The sequence below is a fragment of the Lepidochelys kempii genome, chromosome 2 (assembly GCF_965140285.1).
Source record: "Lepidochelys kempii isolate rLepKem1 chromosome 2, rLepKem1.hap1, whole genome shotgun sequence".
Taxonomy (NCBI): Eukaryota; Metazoa; Chordata; order Testudines; family Cheloniidae; genus Lepidochelys; species Lepidochelys kempii.
Genome location: NC_136381.1, coordinates 236,579,999 through 236,593,362, shown reverse-complemented (window position 1 = coordinate 236,593,362; position 13,364 = coordinate 236,579,999). Strand labels below are relative to the sequence as shown.

The following is a 13,364-nucleotide window of genomic DNA, read 5'->3' as shown; positions in this document are numbered from 1 at the left end:
CTTTTGGGACAATGTGCATGAAGTGGAATCCCTAAGACATACTTAAGAGGAGGGGACTGCAAATTCTGACCTATGGATTCAGCCTTTGAAGCTTCAACCCGAGCTTTCGTCTGCTGATCACCTGCAAACACTTCAAAGACAAACTGTATAAAGGGTTAACTACGGCTTTGTCTACACTTGAAATTCTACAGCAGCACAGCTGCACTGTTGGAGCTGCACTACTTCAGCACAGACGCTACCTACACTGATGGAAGTGGCTCCCCCATTTTGAAGAGGTAATCCACCTCCCTGAGAGGCGGTAGCTAGGTGGATGGAAGAATACACTGGGGATTAGGTCAGGTTAACTGTGTTGCTCAGGGGTGTGCATTTTTCACACCCCTGGGTGATTTAGTTAAGACGACTTAATTTTCGAGCGTAGACCAGGCCTGATTTACTCATGAGAGTTCTAGTTTGGAGCAAAACGAGTGATGAACTGGTAACCACGAGATGACCCCAGGGTAGGGTTTGAAGGATTGTTCACTGGCCAGAGACGGGATGTGTGAGATTCTGGTAAGCTTATTAGCATGCATGTAGGTTCTTTTATTGTTTTAATATGTTTTCTCTGTAACGTTTTTAACCTTAAGAATAAATGGGCTTGCTTAAGAAGAGCTGTGTGGTAGCTTAACTGGGGGCATTACTCTGTTTACCCATCTCCAAGGAGAAAAGTAAAGCAGGTTGGCCTAGGCAGCCTGACTTTGCTGAGGACACCACAGTTAGGCAGGGAGCTGTGCTGCCTGGAAATACCCTGGTCAGAAGGGAGAGAGATGCAGGTTTCCTCCTAGGAGAGGTGACGGCTGAGGAGACAGGAGCCCAAAGTGAGTGCTCTTGCTGAACCACAGAGGGGGAATGCAGGTGTGGTTGCCCTGATCTGTGACACAGGATGCTTGCCAGAACGAGGTCGGACACCAAGCAGAATTCAATGAGTCTTTTGCCATTTTGGTTAACGATTCCCAGCCCATGCTTCCCGATTGCTCATTCCATTCCCTGGTCATGACACCCTACTTTGGGCTTAAAGTTGCTCATCACAAGGAGTAAATTGTGTTTTGGTATTTTACCACTCACACGTTGGAGGCAATTATAGAACTTCTTTTTATCCTCATCACTACATTCTTTTGTCAGAGCATAGCCCTGTACGACTGACATCTTTAGGCATCTGTTTTGGAACGTGGCATAGAAGATGCATTGGTTGATAGGTTCCTTGGAAAAAATCACTTATCAACTGGGAACCTGTCATTATGAGTGCTATTCCTTCTGAGAGTACATCATCACTACAACTTGAATAGATGAGATGTTTTCTTCTCTTTCTTGAAGTGCTTCTTACTCACACCAGTTGGGCTGCTTTCATTGTTACCCAAGATTTTGAGTCCATATTTGGCCATCTCCCTGATGATCTGTGAGATCATGGAATATGAGAACAAATGTTTCAAACATCAAATAACCCTTTGCTTGCAATTTGATGTGGCTGCTTGTCCCAAGCCTGTATAAAGTGGGGAGGGTTGAGCACAAAGCTAACGCCCTAACTTGTTCTTTAAAACAAAGAACCCTTCCCTCCCCATCCCGAAATCTTCAGAATCAGTCTACCATTCTGGCAAAAATGGCCTCTCAGCAGAGAATACTACTGACTCCTCATGCTGCCTGGAGGTTCCTGGTGAAACCCAGTCTCTGGAAGGGAGGACTCCAAAAAGTTTGATGTTGGCAGCAAGAAAACACATCAGAGTTGGTTACTGGAACATGAGAACTGAGAAAGTACTTCCTACCAATCTCTGTCTGGCCAAGACCAGCACCTAGGTCAGCTGCCTAATGCTGAATCCAGACAAAATGGAAGTGATATTGGTGAAAGAAGAAAATGCTTTGAAGTTCCAACATCTATTTTCACCATACCCTCTATTCAAAGATAGGTGGCAAATTTTGGGCAGTGCTCTTCTCAATACACTGGCTACCCATCAAATACTGGGTCAAATTCAATGTGTCATTGCTCAGGCTGTGAGTTTGTCATGGAGGTCACGGAAAGTCATGGATTCCGTGACTTTCTGTGACCTCCAGGACTTCTGCAGAGGCCGGTGCACCTGGCTCAGGGGCAGCTCAGGAAGCACCTGCACCAGTCGCACCAGTCACTGCTGGGGCAGTCTCGGACCACCGCGACCCCCTACAGCAGCAGCAGAGTGTGGGTGTGGAAGGGGGTTGGGGAACAGGAGGGGATGAGGCGGGCTCGCTTACTTTGGGGGGCTCCCCGGAGTCGGTGATATCCCCCTCGCTCAGCTCCTAGGCAGAGGCATGACCAGGCAGCTCTGCGTGCTGCCTCCGCTTGCAGGCACCGCTCCCACAGCTCCCATTGGCCACAGTTTTTGACCAATGGGAGCTGTGAAGCTGGTACTCTGGGTGAAGGCAGCATGCACAGCTGCCTGGCCACGTCTCCGCCTAGGAGCTGAGCGAGGGGGATGTCACTGCTACTGGGGAGCCCCCCAGGTATGCGCTGCCCAAAGCCCGCCTCACCCCGTCCTGTGCCCCAATTTCCTGCCCTCTCCCACACCCAAACTCTGCTGCTGCTGAGGGAGAGGCGTGCCTGCTGGCCCCGCCAAACCCCCTCCCCAGCACCAGTGGGGGTCCCGGGCAACACCACCACCCGTGCCTTCTCCAATACCAGTAGGGGTCCAGGGCTGCAGGCTACCGCCCTTCCCCAGCATCCAGGCCGCCCTTCCCCAGCATCCATGGCGCCCCCAGGCTGCCCTCCACCCCCATAAGTTTTAGTCAGGGGTATATAGTAAAAGTCACGGACAGATTCTGGGCTGTGAATTTTTGTTTACTGTCCATGACTTGTCTGTGACTTTTACTAAAAATACTTGTGACTAAAACGTAGCCTTAGTCATTGTTAAACTTAGGCCAGTCCCAGTAGGACCTTGAATATACCTCAGAGAGTTTCTTTCTGTGTGATGACAACCTCCCAGGAAATCTTACGTTCCAAGGGAACTATGAAGTTTTTAATTTTAAGGATGATGCTTATGGAACGGGAGAAAGGCTCTCTTAGCCATAGGACCACCCAGGCTTTGGATCCCATTACTGAAGAGGCAAGAATCACCACAAATCTCCTGGCCTTCCAAATGAAAAAGTGAAAGTCACTTCTTCAAATTAGTGTTCCCACAGACACACCTCAAAATAAGAACTCAGCAGAGAAGGAAGAGGAGAGGGGGGGAAAAGAGATTAGGGTAAAAAGGGAGGAGAAGAGGGACTGAGTGTGTCTGCTAGAAGAAAGGAATAAATTAAAAAGCAAAAAAAGTTAAAAGCCACAACAGATGCAGCCACGGCTATAGTGTCTCAGGGAAACAGGAAAATTGGACTACTGTCCTACTGTGATTTAATAGAGGTTATTGTCTCCTGAGGGGCACTCAGATATTATGTGGTTTGTTCCATTATAATAAGAAATATGAGAGAGAGCGAATGAATAGAATATTCACTCCATCTATAACAGAAAAAGACATCTTCCTCTTCATTTTATGGGGTGGAAGATAAATATATTAACTGGATCTATTTGGTTATGTTCACTGCTCATAAAAGGTCAAATTTCCCCGTAAGCAATAAAAGGGCGCCTTTTAATAATAATTGACATTAAGATTTTTAGCCAAATTATCCATTAAGTTTACTGGACTTTATAATCAAGAGAATGAGGAGTTTGTATAGTTTGGACATGAAAATGGCTCTCAAATTATTATTATTTCACATATAAATGTGTGTTCCTGTTCCACTTTTACACATTTTTAACTGTTATTCAGCAAGGAGCATTCAAAAGCTCTTAAGGATTAAAGAGAAAATTCTCAGTCTCATATCTCCCAAGATCATGTAATTTATGGTAATTATTGAACAATATTTGAAATGTTTATTCTTATGTAGTCATGATTTTTACCCATCCAAGTTTGTCTCTCAAATTTAGCAATTGTGTAGCGTCTCTCCAAAGGCAAAAATGTAAAATTAAAAGAAGGGAACCCAGAAAATGCCTTTTCCCCCCATCACAATGGCTCCCTCTGCAGCTATTAATAAATCCTTCAGTTTAAACTGCAGAAAGAAGTCTAGTTCATTCGATACACCCTACTTACAATATTCATGGTTACATTAGGGTGAAGTGACTCACAGGTATAGCAGATAATGCCAACATAATGTAGATATAACAACATTGTAAGGATGAAGAAGTAGAGCAAGTCCATCCAGAAATTAAGTGATTCAGCGTTATTATTCTACTACATTTTTTACTGTCCAATTAGTGCTGACCACCTAATGGATCACTTATTTATCCACTTAGTGAAGTGTCTATTTCTGGGCCAGTGGACAGTTTCCTGGGTTTGGACAGAAAATTTGGTTTTTGATGAAATTAAGATTTTTGGAAAAAGGATCTGCTTTTTCTCGACAATTTTTGATTGACTGTTGGAAAACCAAATATTTTCATTTTTGGCTGAAAATTTTTGAGTTTCCAGTTGAAACTTTTTAGTCCTAGGCAGTTTAGGATGAAAACAAAAAGAGAAACAAAATAATAATTTTCTTCTACAAAAAAGCTGAAGTGACATTTTTTCACTGAAAATTGACGAAAGAGCAAAGTAATTATTTTTGCCTAAATGTTCTGTAAAAAAATAAAATGAGTAATCATTTTCTGACCAGTTCTGTCCTTGTCGCCTCTTACTCATTCCAGCTCCTTCAGACTCTCCCCTCTTCCTCTGCTCCAATTCTTCCTCCCGCCTGACATCAGCTTTATTTCTTCTCTCTCTCATCTCCACCCTCCTTCCTTTCCTTCCCCTTTGCAAATTGGAGTGTGATTTTCTGACATCAATGCTATATTGCTTCCCTGCCTCCTTCAATAATCCAGTTAATGCCAAACATTCATGCATTCTTGTGAAACAGACTGGTGCAAAAAATGTTTTCTGCTATCTAGGCATTCAGCTGAGCATGGATCGCAAGAGAGCCCTGATTATTCAGAATCTGCAGTAAAATTGAAGGACCCTGTTCACAGCTTATGCCCAAATAAATTTGTTAGTCTCTAAGGTGCCACAAGGACTCCTCGTTGTTTTTGCTGATACAGACTAACACGGCTACCCCTCTGAAACCAGAAAACAGTAAGATGCTGTAAGATGTTTTGATGCATTTAAATTCATTTAATTAAGATTGTAATCTCTTGGCTGTGAATTATTTTTGCTTTTAAAATGCAACAAGATGATGAATGAAGAACGGGCCCCATTTCTGGTGTAGAAAACACATGTGAAAAACAGAAAGACTAATAAGGACCAGAGTGAAGATAAATTTAATACCAAGTTTACAACGTTAATACATTTCATAGGTTTCAAGGCCAGAAGGAACCATTACGATCACAGGCACTGGCTTTTTCCTTTGCCTGGGGTGCTCAACCCCCGCTCTGCCCCAGGCCCCACCCCCACTCCACCCCTTTCCCCAAAGCCCCACCCCCACCCCACCTCTTCCCACCCAGTTCCACCCCCTCCCCAAAGCACACCTTGTCCCCACTCCCTCCCAGCGCCTCCTGCACGCCGCGGAACAGCTGATCATGAAAGTCAAGAGGTGCTGGGAGGGATGGAGAGGAGTTGATCAGCAGGGCCACTAACAGGTGAGGGGGGGAGGGAGCTAAGCACCCGCTAATTTTTTTCCAAAATAAGTCGGCGCCTATGATTACGATAATCTAATCTAACATTCTGTATAGCACAAGCCATTTGAAAGAGACGAGTAGGAATGTCTTGTTGTCTACATTTTGTGGTCTATTACCCCATTGCAAGCATATCCAAACAGAAAGGCCCTTGGCACCTGTGTAGCTCAACTGAAGTCAATGGGGTTCCTTAAAAGCACAAAAGTCTGCCCACTTGGATCTATTTGCAACAGAAGGACCCGTGGTTACTAACAAGAATGGTCCTGTTGAGTTCTCTTCTCCTCTTTCAAATCTCTCCTCAGAAGACACTACTTCCATAAGGCCTATTAACTACTAATCTGTCATCCAAAGAATTTCATTTATTTATGAAGAAATATGCTATGCTATATGGTGAATCTACCTCCTGGTCATCTGGTGCTGTGTGTGTAAGGATTGTTGCCTTTGTCTTTTTAAATGGTAATTCATCAAGGAAGTGGAAGACTTGGTCCTTATGTTTTGTTAAGCACAGAACATATTTAGAATGATAAATATTTATTGGTTCAGCATTTCTATTTTAGAAGAGTAATTTATTGCATATAATCTAGATAAGCACACTCAAACATGCATTCTATTGTCTTGGAAGGGAATGGCTGATTTATTTGACATTAAGAGACTTTCTCATAGGTAGTATGTAAAAAAGTAAAAGGGACTAATGGTGAAACTATATAATCATAAGACAGTTGGGATTCTGTATGTGCAACCCATGAGGGAATTTAGAATTTTTTCTAGAAGAAAAATAAAAGAAAAAAGTGTTTGATCGATATCTGTTAGGATATAGATATTCAGGCCTGTCTGTAAAGGCCTATACTCTAAGAATTTAGGTGTATTCTTATCACTTGGCTAATTATAGAGGTATAAAAGAAAGAATCAAAATCACTGTCTGCTGGTGTAAGGGCCTTCTCTTACTGTGACAGTCTGAGGCCCTGTTCTTAGGCTAAGGCCTTTGGCTAAGCAGCAGAGCATAAGCTAGGAAGCGAACAGTCACATCCTCACATTCCAAACTAGTCACATTGAAATAAGGTGCTATTGGGCTGTTAGGCACTATCAGGACAGGATTGTATTCCTATCACCTCCAGAGAAAGGGAAGTGCCTAGAAAATGTAAAAGGAAACTTAGTTTGATAGCATCCTGTCTGGCAAGAACTCACTTCTCAATAGCTGGGATGTGAAATCCTCACTTCTGTATTGTCTTGTCATTATAGTTCTCACTTTGCTGTTGTTTGTCTGTATAATCTCTGTCTGGTTCTGTGATTGTTCCTGTCTGCTGTATAATTAATTTTGCTGGGTGTAAACTAATTAAGGTGGTGGGATATAATTGGTTACATAATCATGTTACAATATGTTAGGATTGGTTAGTTAAATTTCAGGAAAATGATTGGTTAAGGTATAGCTAAGCAGAACTCAAGTTTTACTACATAATCTGTAGTCAATGAGGAAGTGAGAGGGTGTGGGTGGGCGTGGGCATGTGGGTAAGGGTGATGGGAACAGGGAATGGGGGTAAGAAAATTGGAATCATGTTTTGCTAAAGGGGGAAATGGGAACAGGGAATGGGAGTAAGGAAGTTGGAATCATGTTTGGCTAAGGGTAGGATTGGGAACAGGGACACAGGCGTAAGGCTCTGTGGTGTCAGAGCTGGGAAGGAGGATACTAAGGAAGGAAACTGGAATCATGCTTGCTGGAAGTTCACCACAATAAACATCGAATTGTTTGCACCTTTGGACTTCGGGTATTGTTGCTCCCTCTTCATGCGAGAAGGACCAGGGAAGTGAGTGGGTGAAGGAATAAGCCCCCTAACAATACCCAAGAGAATTCAGTGCTGAAACTAATTCTACATTAGAATTAACAAAGTTCATATCTGTGACTGATGGATTACATCTGGTCAATTAAACAGGCAAGTGTCATTCCCAAGAACACAAAACATAAGAAAAATACTAGGGCTGTCGATTAATCGCAGTTAACTCACACAATTAACTAAAAAAAATTAATTGCGATTAATTGCAGTTTTAATCACATTGTTAAACAATAGAATATCAATTGAAATTTATTAAATATTTGTTGATGTTTTTCTACATTTTCAAATATATTGATTTAAATTACAACACAGAATACAAAGTGTACAGTGCTCACTTTATATTATTTTGATTACAAAATATATTATTTTGATTACAAATATTTGCATTGTAAAAACAACAAATCGTATTTTTCAATTCACCTCATACAATACCGTAATGCAATCTCTTTATCGTTAAAGTGCAGCTTACAAATGTACATTTTTTATACATAACTGCACTAAAAAACAAAACAATGTAAAACTTTAGAGCCTGCAAGTCCACTCAGTCCTACTTCTTGTTCAGCCAATTGCTAAGAGAAACAAGTTTGTTTACATTTACAGGATATAAATTCTTATTTACAATGTCACCTGAAAGTGAGAACAGGCATTCATATGGCACTTCTGAAGCTGGCATTGCAAGATATTTATGTGCCAGATATGCTAAACATTCATATGCCCCTACATACTACAGCCATCATTCCAGAGAGGACATGCTTCCATGCTGAGGACGCTCGTTAAAAAATAATGCGTTAATTAAATTTGTGACTGAACTCCTTGGGGGAGAATAGTCTGTCTCCTACTCTGTTTTACCCACTTTCTGCCATATATTTCATATTATAGCAATCTCGGATGATGACCCAGCACATGTTATTCGTTTTAAAAACACTTGCACTGCAGATCTGACAAAACACAAAGAAGATACCAATTTGAGATTTCTAAAGATAGCTACAGCACTCAACCCAAGGTTTAAGAATCTGAAGTGCCTTCCAAAATCTGAGAGGAACGAGGTGTGGAACATGCTTTCAGAAGTCTTAAAAGAGCAACACTCCGATGTGGAAACTACAGAACCCGAACCACCAAAAAAGAAAATCAACCTTCTGCTAGTGGCATCTGATTCAGATTATGAAAGTGAACATGCTTCAGTCTGCACTGCTTTGGATTCAGAGTAGCAGCCGTGTTAGTCTGCATTCGCAAAAAGAAAAGGAGTACTTGTGGCACCTTAGAGACTAACAAATTTATTTGAGCATCCGATGAAGTGAGCTGTAGCTCACGAAAGCTTATGCTCAAATAAATTTGCTAGTCTCTAAGGTGCCACAAGTACTCCTTTTCTTTTTGCTTTGGATTGTTATCGAGCAGAACCCATCATCAGCATGGACGCACATCCTTTGGAATGGTGGTTGAAGCATGAAGGGACATATGAATCTTTAACGCATCTGGCACGTAAATATCTTGCGATGCCAGCTACAACAGTGCCATGTGAACATCTGTTCTCACTTTCAGGTGACATTGTAAACAAGAAGCGGGTAGCATTATCTCCTGCAAATGTAAAAAACGTGTTTGTCTGAGTGAGTGACTGAACAAGAAGTAGGACTAAGTGGACCTGTAAGGCTCTAAAGTTTTACATTGTTTTATTTTTGAATGCAGTTATTTTTTGTACATAATTTTATATTTGTAAGTTCAACTTTCATGATAAAGAGATTGTATTACTGTACTTGTATGAGGTGAATTAAAAAATCCTATTTCTTTTGTTTTTTATAGCATAAATATTTGTAATAAAAAATATAAAGTGAGTACTGTTCACTTTGTGTTCTGTGTTGTAATTTAAATCAATATATTTGAAAATGTAGAAAACATCCAAAAATATTTAAATAATTGGTATTCTATTGTTTAACAGTGCAATTAATCCCGATTAATATTTTTAATCGCTTGACAGGCCTAAAAATACATATGTAGCTAGAAAACATCTTGGTCAAATGTTTATAAATAATGGATAATTTCCACTTTATTTTTCTAATGCAACTGACAAACCAACATATGAGGTTACATAGTAAGTTACAACTAAATAAAAAACAATTTAATATTAAAGTAGCTTACGTGAACTGGGTCCAAGATCTTGACTGCTGCTTTGCTGCCATTTTTTTTGTTCAACACCTTAAAAACTTTGCCATATGTTCCTTTGCCTATAGTCTCAATTATTTCCCATGTTTCTGAAGGATCAGGAAAACTATCAAATATTATTGTTTTCCCAGTTAATGGAAGCATCTCCGATATCAGGTCCTGGAAAGAAAAAACCTTATTTCAGTTTTCATTTCATATAAGAAGTCAGTTGATATTAATTACTTATAAATGTGATAAAACTAAGATATCAGTTATAATCTCAGATGTAACTGCAGTCTGGAACTGCTTTTGCATGCAGTGTGCATATAATCACCACAATGGAACTCAAAAGGACAAGGGAAAATGAATTTGTGCTTAATATGGATAGTAGGATCAACATGGTATGAAATGGGGAAAAGGTGAACTGAATACTTTTGAGTGAAATTCTATCTCCATTGAAGTCAATAAGATTTTTGCCATTGACTTCAAAACAGAGCCAAAATTTAAGCTGAGGGTGGAGGGAAAAGGTTATTATACCTGCTGAGAATTGGTCTATTTAAGCCATGAATAAGGGCTTTGCCCATTATGGATAATGCTTTCAAGGGAACAATGACAAAATCTTACTGAGGAATGATGCAATAGTTCCATGCAGTTAAAGCTTCAAAGTAGACTGTCAACTTTTAGGACCCTGTGTCATTGCACTCTAGCTGCTTTATGAAAATATGCTTATAAATGTGAATATGATGTAACTGGAATATACTTTGTGCAAAAGGTATCTTGTAAGGTATCATTACAAAGCTTATAATCTACTGAGTATGTTAGTCCTATTAGTTTGCATGTATTATTTCTATGTCTGGAGTTAGGAGAATAAGATATAAATTTGTATTACTAATGTAAACATATTAGGTGGAAGCTATTAAGGGTGCTTCAGAATCAATTAACTGTAAATGGTTCTGTTTACTTGCAAACCTTCCTGTGTACCTGTGAGTCAGCCCAGGAAGAATGGAGGCTGGAGTCTTACAGGATACATGACCATGTCACTTGATGCTGAAATCCCTCTTAAATCTGGTACTTTTCCATTTAGAAGGAGAGGTGGGCACACAAAGAGACAAAAGATTCCCGCCTTGTGCCAAAGCTATAAAAAGGGGTGGAGCAGGACAAAGAGGCAGCCAGTCACGAGAAAGCCCCTGCTTAACACCTAAGATGGCTGCTGGAACTAACAAGGACTGTACCAGAGGAAAGGATTGGGCCCAGACTAGGAAGGAGTCTAGTCTGTGAAAGAAGCTTATTGAAACATCTCTGAGGGTGAGATATTACCTGTAATCAGTTTCTTAATGTATTAGGCTCAGACTTGCGTGTTTTTGCTTTATTTTGCTTGGTAACTTACTTTGTTCTGTCTGGTATTAATTGGAACCACTTAAATCCTCACTTTTTATACTTAATAAAATCACTTTTGTTTATTAGTAAACCAGAGTAAGTAATTAAAACCTGGGGGAGCAAACAGCTGTGTATATCTCTCTATCAGTGTTATAGAGGGCAGACAATTTATTAGTTTACCCTGTATAAGCTTTATACAGAGTAAAAAGATTTGGGGTTTGGATCCCATTGGGAGCTGGGTGTCTGGGTGCTGGAAATAGGAAATCCGTGGAGTGTTTTTCAGTTAAAGCCTACAGCTTTAGAGGCGTGGACCAGACCTGGACCTGTGTTGCAGCAGGCCAGCATGTCTGGCTCAACAAGGCAGGGTTCTGGAAGTCCCAAGCTGGCAGGGAAAACAGGCTCAGAGGTAATTTCAGCACGTCAGGTGACAGTCCCAAGTGGGTCTCTGTGACTGAACCTGTCACAGACCCTATTCTTAGAATTTAGGATTTATGTACATTTCAAATTAAGCTGCATATAACTAAGACCGTCCAAGGAGAGGAATCCTTTCACAATACTGTGTCCTTTTGACATATAGCATGCAGTGTCATGGAAGATGTGTTTAGCGGTGCACATTTTTAATGCTCATTTTATATACTGTAAAGGGAGGGTTACACTTACATCCAGTTCAATGAAGGATACAATCCACTAGTGCAACCTGAGTCTTTATTTTACATCTGCTAAATATCCAGCATCTTCAGGGTAAAAATCAGAACACTCTCCACAGAGGTTTAACTCAATCAAAAATCTCATCAGAAATTGCTTTAGAGACTGATTTCTCATTTTGCCACATGTAGGGTCATGATTTTCAAAAATGGGTGGCTGAGATGTTAGGTTCTTAAGTCCTTATTGGGACAGCTAAGTAAGTACTCTGATTTTCAAAAATGCTTTTTAGACACTCATTTTTAAAATCTTGGGACAATGTTTTTCAAATAGTCATTTTGTGTCATCAGCCTAACCCCATGTTAGCAGAGTAAGTTATAGTGTGTCAGTCTGATGTTAGAAACTGCATTGGTATGTTGTACACAATTCTACATTGTGAATAGAACCGTTTCACTAATGATTTTCCATACTATGTTAAGGTTTCCATCATATTGACACTGCTTTCTTTAATATATTAATCATTTTATACAGTGTTACCAGTATAAGAATACAGCTGTCCAAATTTGGCTAGATATTTAGAACATATATTGCAGGATTTCTGTAAAAATAAATGTCTTTCAGGTGAAGTAATCTAGATGCCTACATGATAATTTAGATGACCAAGATACAATGAAACTGTGCAGCATTTTGCAACTAATGCAGAACCTCACTGTTCCAGTCTCACCATCCCAGAGTGCCCCACACAACAAGACCCAGTGCTGTGGAACTACTACCTCAGTTTCCCTGCTACGATCTTCGGCCTGCTCCTGCCATAGAGGTGACTTGGCCCTCCAACCTAGCCACTTTACAGTGTTCAGCCTCTCCTGGGGTAACAGAATTCCTTAGTTCAAGTTCAATACACCATCAAAAGAAAAGTTTTCAGTCCTGCTGGGCTCAGCCTTCAGCCCCCTTCCATACAGGTAAGATCCCAGCAGCCAACAGCTTGTCTCACCAGCTCCTGGACTTCAGACAGCTCAACCATCCAGGTCAGGTCTACGCTCTTACCAAGAGCCTCAGGCAGGCCACAGCCAGTTCCTAGTGCAAGCCCAGCTGCCTGCCTCTCATTGGAACAGTCTGTCTGTTCTCTTTCCCAACCAGCACCCAACTGCTGGGCCTTCCTCCTCTTAAATTCCACACCCTACACAGATATAGCAGGAAGGGCTGACAGGCACAAGACCTTCTGATCCTTAAAGGGGAAGGTATCCCTCTTACACTCACAAAAATATTGTTACTATGAGAGTAGTGCATAGAGACCCCAACCCAGATAGGGCCCCATTCTGATCACTGTACAAAATGCAGCAAGAGAGAGTCCCTGACCGACAGAGCTTAGTCTACAAAACAGACTAAGGGTGGGAGAAAGGGAGCATCATTACTTCCACTTTAAAGAGGGAGAACTGAGGCACAGAGATGTGAAGCCCAATATCACATTAGAAGTCTGGGGCAGAGACAAGCCTAGAACCCAGATCTCCTGACTCCCAGCCTAGTACCTTAACCAAAAGGCCATCCTTCTTTGCTAAGGCAAGGGGGCAAATGAAATCTTATATGAAAGAGCATGTGTATGGAAGCGCCATCCCAAATGGCTAAGTTAAATTTCCTAAACATTAATGAAATGCAACTGGAATTAACTGGTTTCAGAGTAGCAGCCATGTTAGTCTGTATCCACAAAA

At 41.0% G+C, this 13,364-nt stretch overlaps 1 protein-coding gene across 1 annotated transcript in view; it reads right to left on the bottom strand.

Annotated features, from left to right (window-relative positions):
* MYO3A (myosin IIIA) overlaps nt 1-9,804 on the bottom strand; it is a 194,088-nt gene extending 184,284 nt beyond the window's left edge. The window contains exon 1 of the mRNA XM_073334312.2: nt 9,637-9,804. Coding sequence (XP_073190413.2) covers nt 9,637-9,804 — 168 coding nt within the window. The remainder of the gene's footprint in view (nt 1-9,636) is intronic.
* Nucleotides 9,805-13,364: the final 3,560 nt, after the last annotated feature.